Source organism: Rhinolophus sinicus, chromosome 12 (assembly GCF_057876585.1).
Source record: "Rhinolophus sinicus isolate RSI-liver-muscle chromosome 12, RSI-T2T, whole genome shotgun sequence".
Taxonomy (NCBI): Eukaryota; Metazoa; Chordata; class Mammalia; order Chiroptera; family Rhinolophidae; genus Rhinolophus; species Rhinolophus sinicus.
In genome coordinates this window covers 28,926,003-28,942,849 of record NC_142512.1, presented here as the reverse complement: position 1 = coordinate 28,942,849, position 16,847 = coordinate 28,926,003, and the positions used below count along the sequence as shown (strand labels likewise).

Below are 16,847 nucleotides of genomic sequence, written 5' to 3'. Positions count from 1 at the left end.
ACACCACACTTTCGTTATTTATTACTATAACATACACACATGTGTGTGTGTGTGTGTGTGTGTGTGTGTGTGTATAGTATAAATACAGAAAGAGAGATACTCTGGAACAAGATCTTTGTCAGATATATGTATTGCAAGTATTTTCCCTCATTCTGTGGCTTATCTTTTCAGTTTTTTAACGTTTCAAAGAGCTGAAGATTTTAAACTTGATAAAGTCCAGTTTATCATTTTTTTCTTTTATGGTTTATGCTTTTTAAGTCCTAAGAAATATTTATCTATCCCAAGATTGTAAAGATTTTCTCCTGTTTTTTTCCCCTAGAAGCTTTATAGTTCTTGCATTCAGATCTGTGATCCATTTCAAATAAGTTGTTGCATGTGAGAGATAAGGGTTGATGCTCATTTTTTCATTAAAATGTTCATTTATTCTAGTACCATTTGTTGAAAAGACTTTCCTTTTATCATTGAATTGTCTTGTACCTTTGTTGAAAATTCATTGACTCTATGTATATGGGTCTGTTTCTATATTCACTATTCTGTTCCATTGATCCGTGTCTGTCCTTTTGCCAAAACCAGTCATGATTACTGTAGCTGTATAGTAAGTCTTGGTATCAATTAGTGCAAATTTTTTGACTTTGTTCTTTATTCAAATTGTTTTAGCTGTTCTAACTTTTTTGCATTTCCATATAAATTTGAATCCACTGTCAGTTGTTTTTTTTTTTTTAAAGCCTACTTGAATTTTGAGATTGCATTAAACCTATACATCACTTTGAGGGAAATTGGAATAGTAACAATATTTAGTCTTCCAAATGATGAACATGGTGTATCTCCCCATTTATTTAGGTCTTCTGTAACTTCTTATTTTTTTAGAAATAAAAAATGATCTTTTACGTATTTTGTTAAACTTCTAAACATTTCATGTTTTCGGATGCTACTGTAAATGAAATTCTTTAAAATTTAACTTTTCATTGTTTATTCCAAGTATAGAATAGAAAAAGTATTGGTTTTGCCGTTTTATCCTGTGACCTTCCTAAATTCACTTATTAGTTCTAGTAGTTCTGAGTATTTTTCAGTTTGTTCTTATTTTGATGCATGAGTTACCGTGTTTCCCTGGAAATAAGACCTAGCCAGACAATCAGCTCTAATGCGTCTTTTGGAGTAAAAATTAATATAAGACCCGGTCTTATTTTACTTTAATATAAGGCCCGGTCTTATTTTACTATAAGACCCAGTGTTATATAATATAAAACCGGGTCTTATATTAATTTTTACTCCAAAAGACACATTAAAGCTGATTATCCAGCTAGGTCTTATTTTCGGGGAAACAGGATACTTAGAACTCTGCGTTTCATTCTAAGTATGTACAAATTTTACATTTTTGTTACTAAAGTTTGCCCTAATTTCTGGATTATAGAAGAATGTGGTCTGTGATGCCCATTCTTTGGAATTTGTTGAGACTTGTTTCCTTGCCTTAATCATGATAAGTGGCTTATGAACAAAATCTGTATTCTCTAATTGTCAGATGCTGAATCTTATACATATCCTTCCCTACATTTTATTTTTAAATTGTACTGTTAAGATCTTCTCTCTTTGCTGAATGATTTTTGTTTTTTTGAAATAGCAGTAATTAACAGTTGTGAAATCTCCCAATATAATGTTGGATTTATCCATTTTTTTCATGTATTTTCATCAGTTTTTTTGTGTTACGAATTTTGATGCTATTAACATTATTAGGTGCATTCAAATTTAGAATTGTTAAAATCTTCCTGGTGAGTTGATGCTTTTATAATTATGTTCTCTATCTCTGATAATGATTTTTGTCTATTGACTTATTTTCAATCTTTCTATGACCTTATAAGAAAGCATGGATGTTTTCAAAAGTACAATTTACAATCTTTTTCAAGTGATAAGTTTAATCTGTTTATTTTGATTATTGACATATTTGGACTTGTTTCTATAACTTCTATTGGGAGTTAACCTTCTTTCCAATGTTCTATATCCCGTACATTGTTAAGCTCCCCAACTTTGGAACACTTTAGCTCTAATCTTTCCCTTCCTGATTTATATACTATTGTTGAAATTTCACTTCTCTTTAACATTATTATTACCAATTAGACACTCTTAGTATTTTATACAGTATTTGTCTTTATTTAACTTTATATTTGCCATTTACATTTCTTATATTTCAGATTATCTAGGGTGTAATTGCTTTCTTATAGCATATTCTTTAGAAATTTCTAACTTTTAGATTTGGTGGTAAAATCCTCATTTATTGCTTACTATTAATATATTTTGTTGGATACACAATTCTAAACTAGCTGTTTTCTCTCAATTCTAATGATATTCCACTGTTTCTTGGCTGTCATTGTTGCTGTTGAGATTGCTGCTTTCATTCTAACTATTCTTCCATTTTTCAGCAATCTGTCCTTTCTTTTTGACTGCTTTCAAGATCAAGATCTCTTTGCTTTAGTGTTCCATCATGTGATTGCAGTGTTTCTAAATAGGATTTTTAAAAATTTGTTCTACTTGGCACACATTATACATCTTAGATCTACTGACTCATTTCTGGAAAAATTAGACCTTCATGTTTCCAATTCTGGAAATACTGGGCTTTTTAAAAAAAAATTGTATTTCTTGTATTCTTTATTCTCCTGGGATTCCAGTTAAACAAATGGTAGCTCTCATCCTCTGTGTCTTTTATTTGCTTACATTTTCTGTTATATCTCTACTGCGTTCTTAATAAATTCCCTGGATAACTCATTCAGTTCACTTCATCTGTGTCTGCTCTGCTATTTAATCCATCCATTGGCTTTTAATTTCAACAGTTATGTTTTTTATTTCTAGAAGTTCCGTTTGCTTTTTTCCCCTTCAATTCTGTTTAGTTGTGATAGTTTTTATTGTGTGCTCATCTTTGTAACTGCATCTTTTGTTCTGTAAACATTGTATACATAGCTGTTTCATAAAATACTTAACTCTGCACCTGAAACTCTAATATCTACTGTTCTTATCCTGAAGGGGTAGGAGATTAGGTGGTAGTAATTGGGGTGGGTGGGTCCTATGCCTATAATGGCTTGGTTTCTGCTACCTTTATGAATTTATTGATTGATCTTATTCTGTGGGAGTCCAATGGACCTAATTTACAAAGAGAGTTTGTTCTACTTGTGTTTAGAGCTAGAACGCACCACTGACTTTGGGCTACATCCGTGGTCCGTGTGGGTGTAAGAGAGGAAAAATTCTCTACCCTCTTTGGGTCTCTGGCTGCCTAAGAATAAAAATGATAGAAGACAGATTAACAGGAGAAAACATACCAGTTTTACATGTAAATTGGACCCTTCACAATAGAATGAAGACCCAAAGAAGTGACCAGAGCAGGAAGCTCTTTATACTTTTTAGACAAACAGTAAATTTGTGAAGAATTGACCATACAAAGAGGTTTGGGCCAGGTGTATGAATGATGAAACAAATAGGAAGATAAGGGTTAGTTTAACAAGGTTTGTTTGTACAGATTTGTGGGCCCCAAAATCTTCATCTTTCGTGATAAGAATGTCTTCCTTCCTCCTTGTACAGGGAGGGTACCTGTCACATGGGAGTTTTATTTCCTGCTTTCAAGAAGAAAAAGGAGAGTCAGAGTGTCCTTGTACCTGCCGTTTCTCAAGTGCTTTTAATTCAAAGTATGCAATATGCCAAAGTGACATATCTTGCGGTGGCATATTCTGCATATGGGTCTTAGCCCATCTGGCATGCGATTTAGCCCAGAGAGAAAGCCACAAATTCAGCATCCCTCCTCCAAAGTTAATCTTCCTCCAGGGATCTTGTCTGAGCGTAGCCTTGGCCTTCCCAATTGCTATTGCTCCTGTTGGTTTCCTTCCTGCTGCTCAGGTTCCCTTCTGTTCCCACCATGCCTCCCAACCACCCCAGCTCTTGGCCATCCAGCCTTTTCTGGGTTTGCTGTATAGTTTGCTTATTTTTTTAAAGGGACAGAAGGGGACTTGGGAGACTCTCTAACCTTTGAGACCAGGGATATCTCAAAGAATATAGCCAATCCAAGATGTAGTTTTTATGGACACGAAGGGTCTCTCCAAGTTCCTAGTACATGTACCTGACTTCACATAATACATGTTACTGAAATGTTTAATTTCTGTTTTTCCAGGTGCACTATTTTAGTTTATTATTCTATACAACCTTATCATGAAGCCCTTTGAATGCCAAGAATTCAGTGATGCAAATAATTACACCATAATTTATCTACTCAGTAGGTTCTAATTTTCTTAAGATAGAAATGAAGATCCCTAGCGATTATTATTGGGAAGCTCTTTAATATTTAAGGGAAAATGAAACCCAAAATATCCTTTAAAATGGGCAAAGAATGTAAAATGTACAATGTAAAAAGTGCTGTGGGTAATTCTGGCCTTAGGAAATGTTGAATGACCAAAATACCAATAGGTATCTCCAATTATCCATCTTAATGGGTGGAATGAGGACATTACTACCATTTTCATAGATAGAGAATGTGTAGCAAGTCCTGGTGTTTTTCCAAACAGTGGATAATAAAAAAATTCTGTTTCACAGATCATAAATTTTAGAATTATCTTCATCAAATCCTTCATTATAATATAATTGGAAGCATGTACCTTTATCATTTGAAAATATTCTGTGATTTAACTTATTATTAATGACTTGTATAGGCCAATTTATATTCCACACGTATTTGGGGGCAAAGTAAAGAGGTCTAATAAGCAGTCTGAATTTTAAATTTTGTCAGAAAAATACACAAACGGTAATAATCCACAAAGAAATGACCAAAAGAGGCAAAAGTGAAATCATCTGATTTTCATGACAGCTAGTTTAAATAGTGAGAATCAATAGAAATGAGTGTTCTCTTAATTCTAGTAATGAGGAACATTTGTAAAACAGGACAAGCTAAGTTATTGGGAAGACTTTTTCATCACTTTTTTTCTGTGACTCCAGAATTCCTCCGTGAGAATTGAAAATACTCTCACCAGACTGTTCTGTGTAGTAGAAGAAACATTGAATTTGGACTTGGAAAAGTGAGGTTGAATTCTCACTTTGCCGTTTACATGCTGCTGAATTTGCTGTTTGGGCTTGTTTGAGCCCTCCATTTCTCATTTGTAAAGAGCAAGGATGAAAACTATCCCTACAAAGGGTTTGTGGGGACAGAACCCCAGAGAGCAGTTTCCAGGCTCTCGGCCTCACGTGGAAAGGTGCTGGCTCAGGTAGTAAATGGCCATCAACTGTGCTTGGATGGCCATCAGCTGTGCCTAGTTGGCCGTCAGCTGTAGCTGGTGAGCCATTGGCCACTAATATAACTGCCGTGGCTTCGCTAGCAGCAAATGGGGGGCTAGCAAGAAGATGGGGGCTGAGCCTGCAAGTGGCGCAGTGAGGGTTCTGGATCGTCTGGCTCCTGTTGCCTGTGTCTCCCACCCAGCCGCCAGCGAGACTATAGTGGTGTGACTCCCCTATCTATGGCTCCGTGGGTGTTCCTTTTTGGCCTCACCCTATCCTGTGTTCTTGTGTGGGGAGCGGGAGCTGAGACCCCCCAGGCTGCCCTGCACGACAGGGTTGTTAGCATCATGTTGAAAATCTGTATGTAAACTGTAAGTCACTATACAGAAGTAGTTGTTATTACATAAATCCAAACCCTAGCTTTGGGCTGGGTAGAATTCTTAGACTATTAGAATAGAAAGAAAATTATGACAATCATTTACTCCATGTGCCTGATAATTGGATGAGCAAAGAGAGAATCATGTATGTGAAGTGACATTCCCAAGGTCTCACAGTCAATGAAATCTCCCAACTCTAGGCTGTTATCCTTTTTACTGTCTTAATTCTTGACCTTACTCTTACTCCCCCATCTTTTTGGTGAAAATGTTTTGCTAAGATTGCATTTCTTATGAATAACTGAGTGAAGATTTAGAAGTATATTGAGAGAAAATGAGAAATAGGGTTTTTCAAGCTGCGATTTTGTAAGTTACTCATTTTCCCCATGAAAATAAAATCATGTTTTTGCACAAAGGAACATAAAATGATATTTTACATGTTGAAAGTGAGAGATGAAAAAACAAACCTATGAGACTCTCAAAACCTATCAGACTCTCAAAAGGGGAGTCCCTAAATGTCTTCCAGGTTGTATCTTTCTAAGATTTAGATTTTTAATTTTATCTAATTAAAAATTAGATATGGAGCAGTGGCCTTTTTCAACAATTAGAAGACTGTGATGAGTTGAATGTATTTTACACTTCGCTAAATTAAGGTGATGGACAGTTTAGGCCAGAAATACTGGGGGTGCCCAAAAAAGTATACATATGACTTGTATTCATTTTTTGTTATCGGTATTTATTATTACAATTTTAATACAGTTATTTCCTTTCTTAAAATGTGTATACATTTTTTTTGGCATCCTCTGTGTGTACCCTCATAACCTGCTAAGCCAGGAGATTCATTGAGATTTTGAATGCTTTTAATAGGTATCCTTACTTGGAGTTTTAATTTGGCTAATTCTCCATAAAGTTCAAAAAGATTCAGAGAATTTTTTTCACATATTCTCATTTAATAATGAATTTTCAGAGAACACATTCTTAAACTGTTAGAACACAGATAACTCTCTGGCTCTCAGAGTCAGATGATCTGATGATAGTCACTGATATCGTGCATGGTGTCTGAATGATCTTTGGCTTTATACCCCTTCACAAGTGGAAAGCTGTATCAAAGCTTCACTTGTCAAGATATATTACTCTTCACTTAGGTTATCTATTAAGTTTCCAAGAATACGTTGCAGTTTCTTAATCTTTATAGTTTTAGGGGAATCTACAGCTATTTTGGAGTACTCTGCGACTGAATGTACTAAATAATGCAGTTAAAGATACACACTTCTGAAAGTAAGAAAGGTTACTGAAAGATTTAATAGTCAAATTGGCTGTCTTTGTATGCCTTCTATGAAAAGCAGTGTGTTTTATTGAGAAAGCCAACTTAACATTTTTGTGAGAAAGAATCATTTGGATAGATTATTTTCTTAAGAGGGAGTGTGTTCATTGTATTTTGGAACACAGCGGCCAAGAAAATTAGACTCAGTGGCTTCAGTGATCTTGTTTGCTTTTCCTTTTCATCTTGTTAAATTCTCCAATAACTCTAATGTTAGGTAGGGAGTTGCCATTCTCATTTTATCCTTAAATGTTTTTTGTGTGGCCTTGAAAAACTCACAGTAATTTAGTTTCACATTGTTTTTGCATTCACAAGTGTAGCTAATGTTTAAAATGAATGGAGTATTATAGTCTTAGCACTGGATATACAGCCTACAAAGAACCTTTGTGAGCTGATTTTAACAGTATTTTTTATAAGCATTTTTGCCAGAACACAACAAAACCCCCACATATTTTCATATCAACCTTTTATTTTTAAATGCTTCAGCTGTTTTTAAAATCTGTAAGTTACAGCCTTTTAAAGTATTTCTTATATCTAAATGTAGCTTCACAATGAAAAATTATTATTTGATGTTTGAGTTATGCCTCTTTCCTATTTCTGTTATCTTATCCCGTCCACAGACCGATAGAGTTGATTTCAACAATTTAATTCTTACAAACAAAATTTAGATGCACACTGTTAAAATTGATACTATAACACTCTCACTGCAAAGAAAAGCACCCTTGAATGTCAGGAATATATGCTAGATTTCTGTTTGAGGAGATTTCAATCCTTTAAACATGCTAGGAATACTTTGGATTTATTCCCACATCCAGGAATCTGACTGACATTGTTTCACCACAGATTTCCAAAATTAATACTACTACATAGAACTGTGAAAAGTAGCTCTCCTTAAAAATTATTACTTTATCTTATCCCTAGCTACATAAGCTAGCGCCCATTTACCCCATAATAATTCTTAACAGATTGTCCTTGAGTACTTTTCAGAATATTTGGATTGATGAAAAATAATTCATTTATCTTATCCAATATAACAAACCATGATTTTTCTGATTCTGTAGGAACCAGTTATGCCGGCTTATGTATACTATAGAAATATGGAAAACAAATATTTGTAATAATTGAACACTCCGGGTAGAATTTACCATGGTTATTTTGGAAAATTGTGACATTCATGAAAAGAGCACGGAGAAACTAACATCAGCTGCCTGCTATGTGCCAGTCACCGTGCAGGATATTAATACATAATTTCTCTTGAAGTAGAGAAATTAAATTACTGAGAGTTCCCCAACGCAACACAAAAACATTTAAGGATGACATGAAAATGGGGATATTTTACAAATAAACTCAAGCACAAAGGCTTAAATTGCTTACCCAACGTCATGCAACTAGTAAGTGATACTGATAGGATTCTTTTATCTCCAAAGAAATAAAACTACTTTCAGTTGGTGGATGCATTCAGTCCCAGGGTGTGGAATACAGGTGAAATACCTCGTCTAAATACTGTTTGTCTGAGTATAGCCTCAAATCAGCAAGATGTTGGCAGCTTTGAGGCACCCAGGTTTTCTGTTGTCGTATAAAATTAGTCATTTTATGATTATGAAAATGGTAATGAATAAGATTAACAGGGTATGTTGATGCTAGATTGAGTAGTCACTGTTGGCAATTTGAAGACACATGAAGTAAAGTACATGGGGAATTTCCTGGATGAAAGATAGGCTGGCCTACACATTTACGTCCCCTCAGGGCGTCTCGGCCTTGGTATAGATGCCACATTTCAGTGTCTGATCCTCAGCTTTGTAGTGTATAAATTTCAAGTAGTAAACATAACTGAATGGACTCCAGAAGATGGAGTTATTCTAACCAGATTCATAAGCCAGAATACCAGTTTATTAAATTACAAAGCGAAATATCATCCTGTGATCTGGTTCCCCTTATTTATACTAGTCAGCATTGTATTAGTCTGCTGTACAGAATACCACAGACTGGTTGACTGGAACAACAGAAATTTATCTTTCACACTTCTGGAGTCTGGAGTCCAAAATTGAGGTGCTGGCAGGGTTGGTTTCTGATGAGACCTCTCTTCCTGGCTTGTAGAGGGCTGCATTCTGGTGTCCTCACATGGGCTTTCCTCTGTGTGCATGCTAAGGGAGGTCTCTGGTGTCTCTTTTCACCTCTTCGGAGGACACCACATCTATCAGATTAGAGCCCCACCTTATGACCTAATTTAACTTTAATTACCTGTTTAAAGGCCCCAGCTACAAATACAGTAAACATTATTCAAATAGCATGGGTATTATACCATGTTGTTTCTGATTTCAGTTTTATTTAGTCATAGAGACAAAGCAGAAGTATGTAATGTATCACTGGATTTTATTTTGCTTTATTAGCTCCTCAAGAGTTACTGATCTATGAAATGGCAGAGAATGGAAAAAATTTTGACCACAGACGTGTAGCAATGAACAAGGAACAATATAATGGAAACTTCACAGGTAATGTATGGTGGTTTGGAGGGAAAAGATCTACGAGTTTAAGTGATATCCTTTTCATTGGAGTAAAATAGAAATATCTAATATTTATTATGTTAATAAAATAATGTTTTATATAATATAAGGGATACAAGCTTCTTACATATCTTATATACGATTAATTATCTTTTGTTTACTCTTCATAGTAAATCAAATTATGGGTCAGGGCCTATAAGGTGATTTTTCACAGTGATAGCAGAAGTAGCCTTGCCATAGTCACATTAGCAGTGTTTTAGGTACCAGATTATTACTTGTTAATCTTATGGTATAAGTATTTATTTGGTACTCAATTTTATCATCCAATTTATGACTTTAGAAGTAGATTATAAATTTACTCATACCAATCCTCAAAACACAATTATAAAAAAACTCTGAATGTGATTATTGTGAATTTATTTAAAAATTTTAGTTTGAGACAAATTCATATTTTAACTAAATTTGTAATTTATGGTAAATTTCCATATATTCATGCATTTATCCTGAGAATTACAGGTTTTATTTATATAGATAGTCTAAGTAGGAACTTTCCTTTATGTGTTTAAAGGGAAATGAAAGGTTTTCCTTCTCTGTTAATTGTAATGGTTTTAACTTCTAAATTGCTTGGCATCTCAGATACATTTGGCATACTCAAACAGGTAAATAGTCTTTTGTGATACTATATTATAGAAATCTTCTATTGGAAGAAGTGTGATCTACCTGCAATAGTCGTTTCTGTCTGTTTGTTTTGATAACTTCATCGCCTTGCAGAACGCATTTTGCAGCACTTATCTGATTTCTGGTTTATTCTGGTTGCCGATAAATTTTGCATTATTTCACTTAGAGTTTCAGGATTCAGAGACAAATTGCGTATGTCATAATCTCTTCGCATTAGTAGCTTTTACGTGTTTTTTCCCTTTTCTTCAACAAGCACATACGTTTATATATTCTTCCCCTTCTGCCCACACCCTTGGTATTTAAAATTAATATTAGTATGACACACTCCTCTTCATGGGGTTTTTTGTTTGTTTGTTTTTTACTTAATATTTCCTAGAGATTGTGCTGTAACTGTACACAAAGAATTTATTTATAATGACTGCTTAGTATTTCCTTGTATGAATGTACCATAGTTTAGTACTCCTCTGTCCTCTGTTGGTAACATTTAAGTTGATTATAATCTTTTGCTAGGACAAATAATGCTGCATTGAACAAGCTTGTGCAAGTCATTTCACCTTATACTTACTCATTCTTAGAAATGGCATTACTGGATTACAGGGTATACAGTAGTCCACCTTTATCCATGGGGATACATCCCAAGACCCCCAGTGGATGCCCAAAACCATGGATAGTACCGAATCCTGTATATACTATGTTTTTTCCACACGTGCATACACTTTATGGCAAATCCTAATTGCTACCATTACTACTCTTGCGCTTGGGGTCCATTATCAAATAATAGAAGGATTAGTTGAACACAGCACTGCGATACCACAGTAGTCCATCTGATAATCAAGACAGTTACTAAATGACTAATGGGTGGGTAGTGGATACAGCATGAATATGCTGGACTAAAGGATGATTCATGTCCCAGGTGGGATGGAGCAGTTAGTGGGAGATTTTATCACGTTAATCAGAGCAGTGCATAATTTCAAATTTACGAATTACTTATTTCTGGAATTTTTCATTTAATATCAGACCAAGGTTGATCGTGGGTGGTGAACTGCATATAAGGGGACTATTCCACGTGCATTTGTAATTTCGATAGATGACGACAACAGTAATTAACCTTAATTGTGCACTTACTGTCAGACTTCTGAGAGCTTTACATATATTAACTCATTTACTCTTTATATTGGCTTTAAGAAATCAGTACTATTTTTGTCTTCATTTTAGAGAAGAGAAAACTGAAGCATAGAAAGGTTAACTAACTTGCCCAAAGTTATGTGACCAGTAGGTGGCAAGAACCAGTAAGTATTTGGAACTAAGTAGTTTGCCTTTACATTTTTAGCTCCAGACAGCTTTGCTGCACAAAAGGATGCTAAGTTGCCCTTCACAGAAAGTAGAGTAATTTAACATTCCAGTGACGTTCAAGAGGAGAAACTTGTGTCCTGACAATGAAATAATTGCATAAACAATGGTAGGAGTAGAGTAGAAAAACCTAGCCCATTGTCACAATGTGAACTACATTGTTTTTTGAGGTTTATATTCGTTCTTTCAAATATGGGATGGGAAGGTAGATGAGTTTTGAAAGTGATTGGAAAAAGTGACCATTTTGTTTTATCTTCTGCACTAATGTTTTTCAGACCCCTCTTCAATGAATGAAAAGAAGAGGCGGGATCGGGAAGAGAGGCAGAATATTGTCCTGTGGAGACAGCCACTCGTTACCTTGCAGTATTTTTCTCTGGAACTCCTAGTAATCTTGAAGGAATGGACCTCGAAGTAAAGAATCTTCCATTACCTTTTATATAAACCTTATTTACTAATTTTTGAAATTTTCAACAGTTTCCTAGTCCCTGCCACCTGGTCTATCAAAATGGATTAATTAAATTTAGACTGTTATGGGAACATATGTATTTTCCTTTCTATAGTTTGAAGAAAAATAAATTAAGGGAACATACAGTTGTTTGCTCACTGGATTACTGTCTCATGTTAAATCTTTTATGCAAAGGAGAACACTGAAAACGAGATTTTTTTTTTCTTCTGGCTTTACCTTCAGGAGAATTCAACCCTGTGTATATTACTGTGTTTCCCCGAAAATAAGACCTAGCCGTACAGTCAGCTCTAATGCGTCTTTTGGAGCAAAAATTAATATAAGACCAGGTATTATGTTATGTTATATTATATTATATTATATTACATTGTATCATATCATACTATGTTATAAGACCTGGTCTTATAGTAAAATAAGACCGAGTATTATATTAATTTTTGCTCCAAAAGACACATTAGAGCTGATTGTCTGGCTAGGTCTTATTTTTGGGGAAACAAGGTAGATACATTGATTCTTTAGTAGGACAAGGTTCAGGAGACGTGGCACTTTTACTGATAGTTTGAGCCAATGAGAAAGGACTCTGCCAAAGAAATATGTTCTATCTTTAAATTTAGTATACTTGTAAGCCTTATTTCAGTATCATAAAAAGCAAGTTGAACTTTGGTATGCCTTATCATTTTCCGGCTTGTTGTTCCAAGTTATTATCTGAAATATTCTGCATTTTTCTGTATTTACAGTTTATAAAACATTTTGTAACATTTTCCAATTAGTTTGATCCTTAAAGCAACTCCACAAAGAAGGTAAAACAAGTATATGATTATTATGATATTAAAAACAAGAAACAGAATCAGATTGGTTAAGTGTCTTACTCAAAGTACAATATTTAAGGGACTCTGACCCAAGTCTTCTGATTTGAAAGCCAGTGCTCTATTATATTATAATGTCTCTACCAATTAGAAGTTGGGTGTAAACAAGATCAGTCTTTGGATAAGGGAAAGGCTACCATGGGGTTTATGATAAGAAATTGGCTATCTTCCCTTGACCCCCCTCAGTCCTCCAAGAGACCATGTGTTTAAGGACAAAAGAGCTCATCCCAGAAAGAACTGATGTATAGCTGAGCTAAATAACCTAATTGCTTCAAACAAGCAATTGTTTTGAGAACGATGAATCCTGAAAAATGAGACATATTTCATTTATTTTTTTTTAAATATGTTTTTAAGATTATGGCATCGTCAAAACATTGTGATGTGTTTTTTACTGCTGCTTGCTGTGCTTATAGCTACGTATTATGTCGAAGGAGCACATCAACAGGTAAGAGGCTCAGCAACTCTGCTTCCATTCTGTGCCTTCCCTATTCCCAGACAGTTTCAGAATGGGACTATTGTGGATTTCGTAGACTTTCTACCCTCTACAATATTTAAGCTTGGTTTTATTTTTTAAATTTATCTCATAACTGACATCTTAATGTCTTACTTTTAAGGCCAGATATTAAAAATATTCTTGTTGTAGTTCATGGCTGCTCAGCATTTATATTTGGTATTTGTCATTTCTTTTTAACCTTCAAGGATTTAACTATCCTGAGGTGTTTAGTCAAAGCAGGACAAATTCTTGACTTACTACCAAAGTTGTCATATTTTCCTTAATACACTCCTGTGATCCATCCAAACAGATATACTCATCCTGAAAATTAGGTTTTATATATATAAAAAGGGAAGTTCATTTGCTTATAGTCAGCATAACTGAAGGGAAAAAGGGACATTTTGTTAAAATAGCAAAACATTAATGTATTCCAATAGGATAATGTTCTAAAATGACATCATTTCATATTTTAAAGCAGTTTACCTCTAATCTCAGAGAAGTTTTTATAGTTTTAAATGCATTTCTTTTAAATATAGAGGGTGCCAAAAAAATGTATACGCATTTTAATAAAGGAAAAAACTATTAAAATTATAGTGCTCAATATATACCGATAATAGAAGATGAATGAAGGTGAGTCATGTTTAACTTCTGCAATTACAAGAGGTGATCAAAGTGGTTACCATCATCGTCCAGACACTTCTGATTACAGTGAAGTACTGCTTGAGCAACGTTGACAAAAGTGTCCCCTTGTATACAATTTTTGGCACTCCTGGTATTTTACAGAAATCTGTGTGTGCTACTAAGATTTTGCAGGAACTGGCTTGATGAATTTACTTGCCAGTGGGAATCTAGACTCTATAAAGTCTGGTATTCTTTCAACAAGTCCATATCCCAGTAGACTTTAGTTTGCTCTTTTTTTGAAAAGCATCTTGGTCTTAAATATACAAAAATAATTTGATTCTCATTTTTTACTTGGATAAATAAGAATATGTTCTCGTCACATATTATATAAATAGCTGTCCCCCTCTTACCACTGTGTATTATTACCGTTCTTAAAGTTTTTGTAACTTTTAAATATCTTTAAAATTTTTATTCTTATATTTATCTTAGTAATTTGCATTTTTCTTATAAATGTCATTGTAATAGTAGGTCTAGAAACAAGATCTTTATTTGAATGAGATGAATTTTTTGCTGTCTCTACTATCACTTACTGAAGGAATTAGGCCTTTTCAAAAGGCTTTTAATCTTAATACTTTTTGCCTATTGGACACTTAGTTGGTTTACCTTATTTTGGTTGTAGTTGATAAGTGTTATATTTCTGTTTAAGAATTTTGGTTTTGTTTTTTCACCTCATCCCTTTTGTTTTCCAGTATGTGCAACGTATAGAGAAACAGTTTCTTTTGTATGCCTACTGGATAGGCTTAGGAATTTTGTCTTCTGTTGGGCTTGGAACAGGGCTGCACACCTTTCTGCTTTATCTGGTAAGAATAAATTTTAATAAGCAAGTTTGAAAGAGATTATGTTTTAATTAGTGCTTTTATTTCAGATTTTTATTTGATTACCTTTGTGTTTTAGAAGCATTCTAATCCTCAAACCAGTGCTTTAAGTTTGACTTAGAATTCTGTTTTGTTTTTCCTTTGGTTGAAGATTTCAAAAGAAGGGGGACAAATCCCTTAGGCAAATGAGATTTTGTTTCCTTAAATTAATTCAGCCAGGAAATGTTTTTTCTTTCCAGATTTTGGAATAATGGTTGTCTTGCTTATGCAAATGTCATTTTAATAAGTGAAGTTATTTAAACGCACAAAATTCCATGTAAGGCTTAGAATTAATTTGGACAGTTTACTTTCTCTGTTAAACAGAAAACAAGAAACAGGGTCTTCTCTCATATCCTCAAACCCTATGTACACACCTGAATAGTTATTTTGGTATTCTTATTGAATGTAGTTGGTGAAGTATTATATATGTAGAAATAAATGCTTTTTTGGGGGGAGGGGGGACGGGGAACAGGACTTTATTGGGGAACAGTGTGCACTTCCAGGACTTTTTTTTTTCCCCAAGTCAAGTTGTTGTCCTTTCAGTCTTAGTTCTGGAGGGTGCCGTTCAGCTTCAAGTTGTTTAGTTGTGGAGGGCGCAGCTCAGCTCCAGGTACAGTTGCCATCACTAGTTGCAGGGGGCGCAGCCCACCATCCCTTGCGAGAGTCGAACTGGCAACGTTGTGGTTGAGAGGATGCGCTCTAACCAACTGAGCCATTCGGGAGCTCAGCGGCAGCTCAGCTCAAGGTGCCGTGTTCAATCTTAGTTGCTGGGGGCGGAGCCCACCATCCCTTGTGGGACTTGAGGAATTGAACTGGCAACCTTGTGGTTGAGAGCCCACTGGCCCATGTGGGAATCGAACCAGCAGCCTTCGGAGTTAGGAGCATGGAGCTCTAACTGCCTGAGCCACCGGACCGGGCCAGCCCATAAATGCTTTCTTAAATCCTTTTAAACCAAAGTATAAAATGTACTCCTCCTAGAAAATATTTTTGTGCTTACTTGAAATTAGAGAGATAAAAGATAGGTTTTCCTTTGGACATTAACAAATATACTGAAATAATAGCAGAGCTAGGACCAGGGCATGCAATAAGGGTGACATTTAGGGCACAGAATTTAAATAGGTGCTTTCAGGGTCATATAAGTATGGGGTTGATGAGTGAGCGCCTCATTGAATTTTGTGCCCTGGATGCCTCTCTTTGTTTCATGCTATTCCTATACTTGAATACATTGTGAGCAATTTCATATTTGAAAACAGCTTGATCTTGATTGAGGAAAAACAGGTGAAATGTTGTCACAGCAGTACTGACTACTGAATAAAGTTGAACACTGCAAATGCTTCCAATCTGTGTTCTTCAATAGAGAATGCTACTCCAGATTAAGGAACTCACTGTAGCCTTGTATTAATTTGGAAGTATCTAACAAGCAACACAGATAACAGAGTCTGCTGAACCATAAAAGGGATTTTAATAAAGTTTATAAATTGCACAATAAGTTAGAATAAAGAAATATGAAACATGGAAGTTTCTTCATGTCCATGAGAAACCTTTATAAAATGACATTTATAAAATGTCTTGATGGGAAATCATTTTTGGTTTAGTTCCATTGATTTGTGTATCCAGTAAAGGATTTAGTAACATACAAATAAGCATTTGTTACAAAATTCATTTGAGTGAAATAATCAAGCCTTTGCTTCCATAAATTAGGTAGTTATTTCTGCCATTGATCAGAGTGCAGGTTTAATGGAGTGTAGTTAGACTTTTCACGAGTTCAGAAGGAATTCCTCAAGAGCTATTTAAAGGGTATCACTCTCTCACTATACTCAGTACTACATACTGGGTGTGCCAAAAAAATGTATGCCAAGTGGGCACTTTAGTCATTGTTGCTCAAGCAGTAGTTTGCCGTAATCAGAAGTGTCTGGACGCTGATGGTAACCACTTTGAGCACCTCTTGTAATTGCAGAAGTCAAACGTAACTTGTATTCATCTTCTGTTATCAGCATATATATTGAGTATTACAATTTCAAT

The 16,847-nt window shown here is 34.9% G+C and overlaps 1 protein-coding gene across 1 annotated transcript in view; it reads left to right on the top strand.

Moving 5' to 3' along the window:
• Window positions 1–16,847, top strand: part of VMP1 (vacuole membrane protein 1) — a 114,656-nt gene that overhangs the window by 8,522 nt on the left and 89,287 nt on the right. The window contains exons 2-5 of the mRNA XM_019736323.3: window positions 9,327–9,428; window positions 11,744–11,879; window positions 13,152–13,242; window positions 14,661–14,771. Coding sequence (XP_019591882.1) covers window positions 9,353–9,428; window positions 11,744–11,879; window positions 13,152–13,242; window positions 14,661–14,771 — 414 coding nt within the window. The 5' untranslated portion in view covers window positions 9,327–9,352. The remainder of the gene's footprint in view (window positions 1–9,326; window positions 9,429–11,743; window positions 11,880–13,151; window positions 13,243–14,660; window positions 14,772–16,847) is intronic.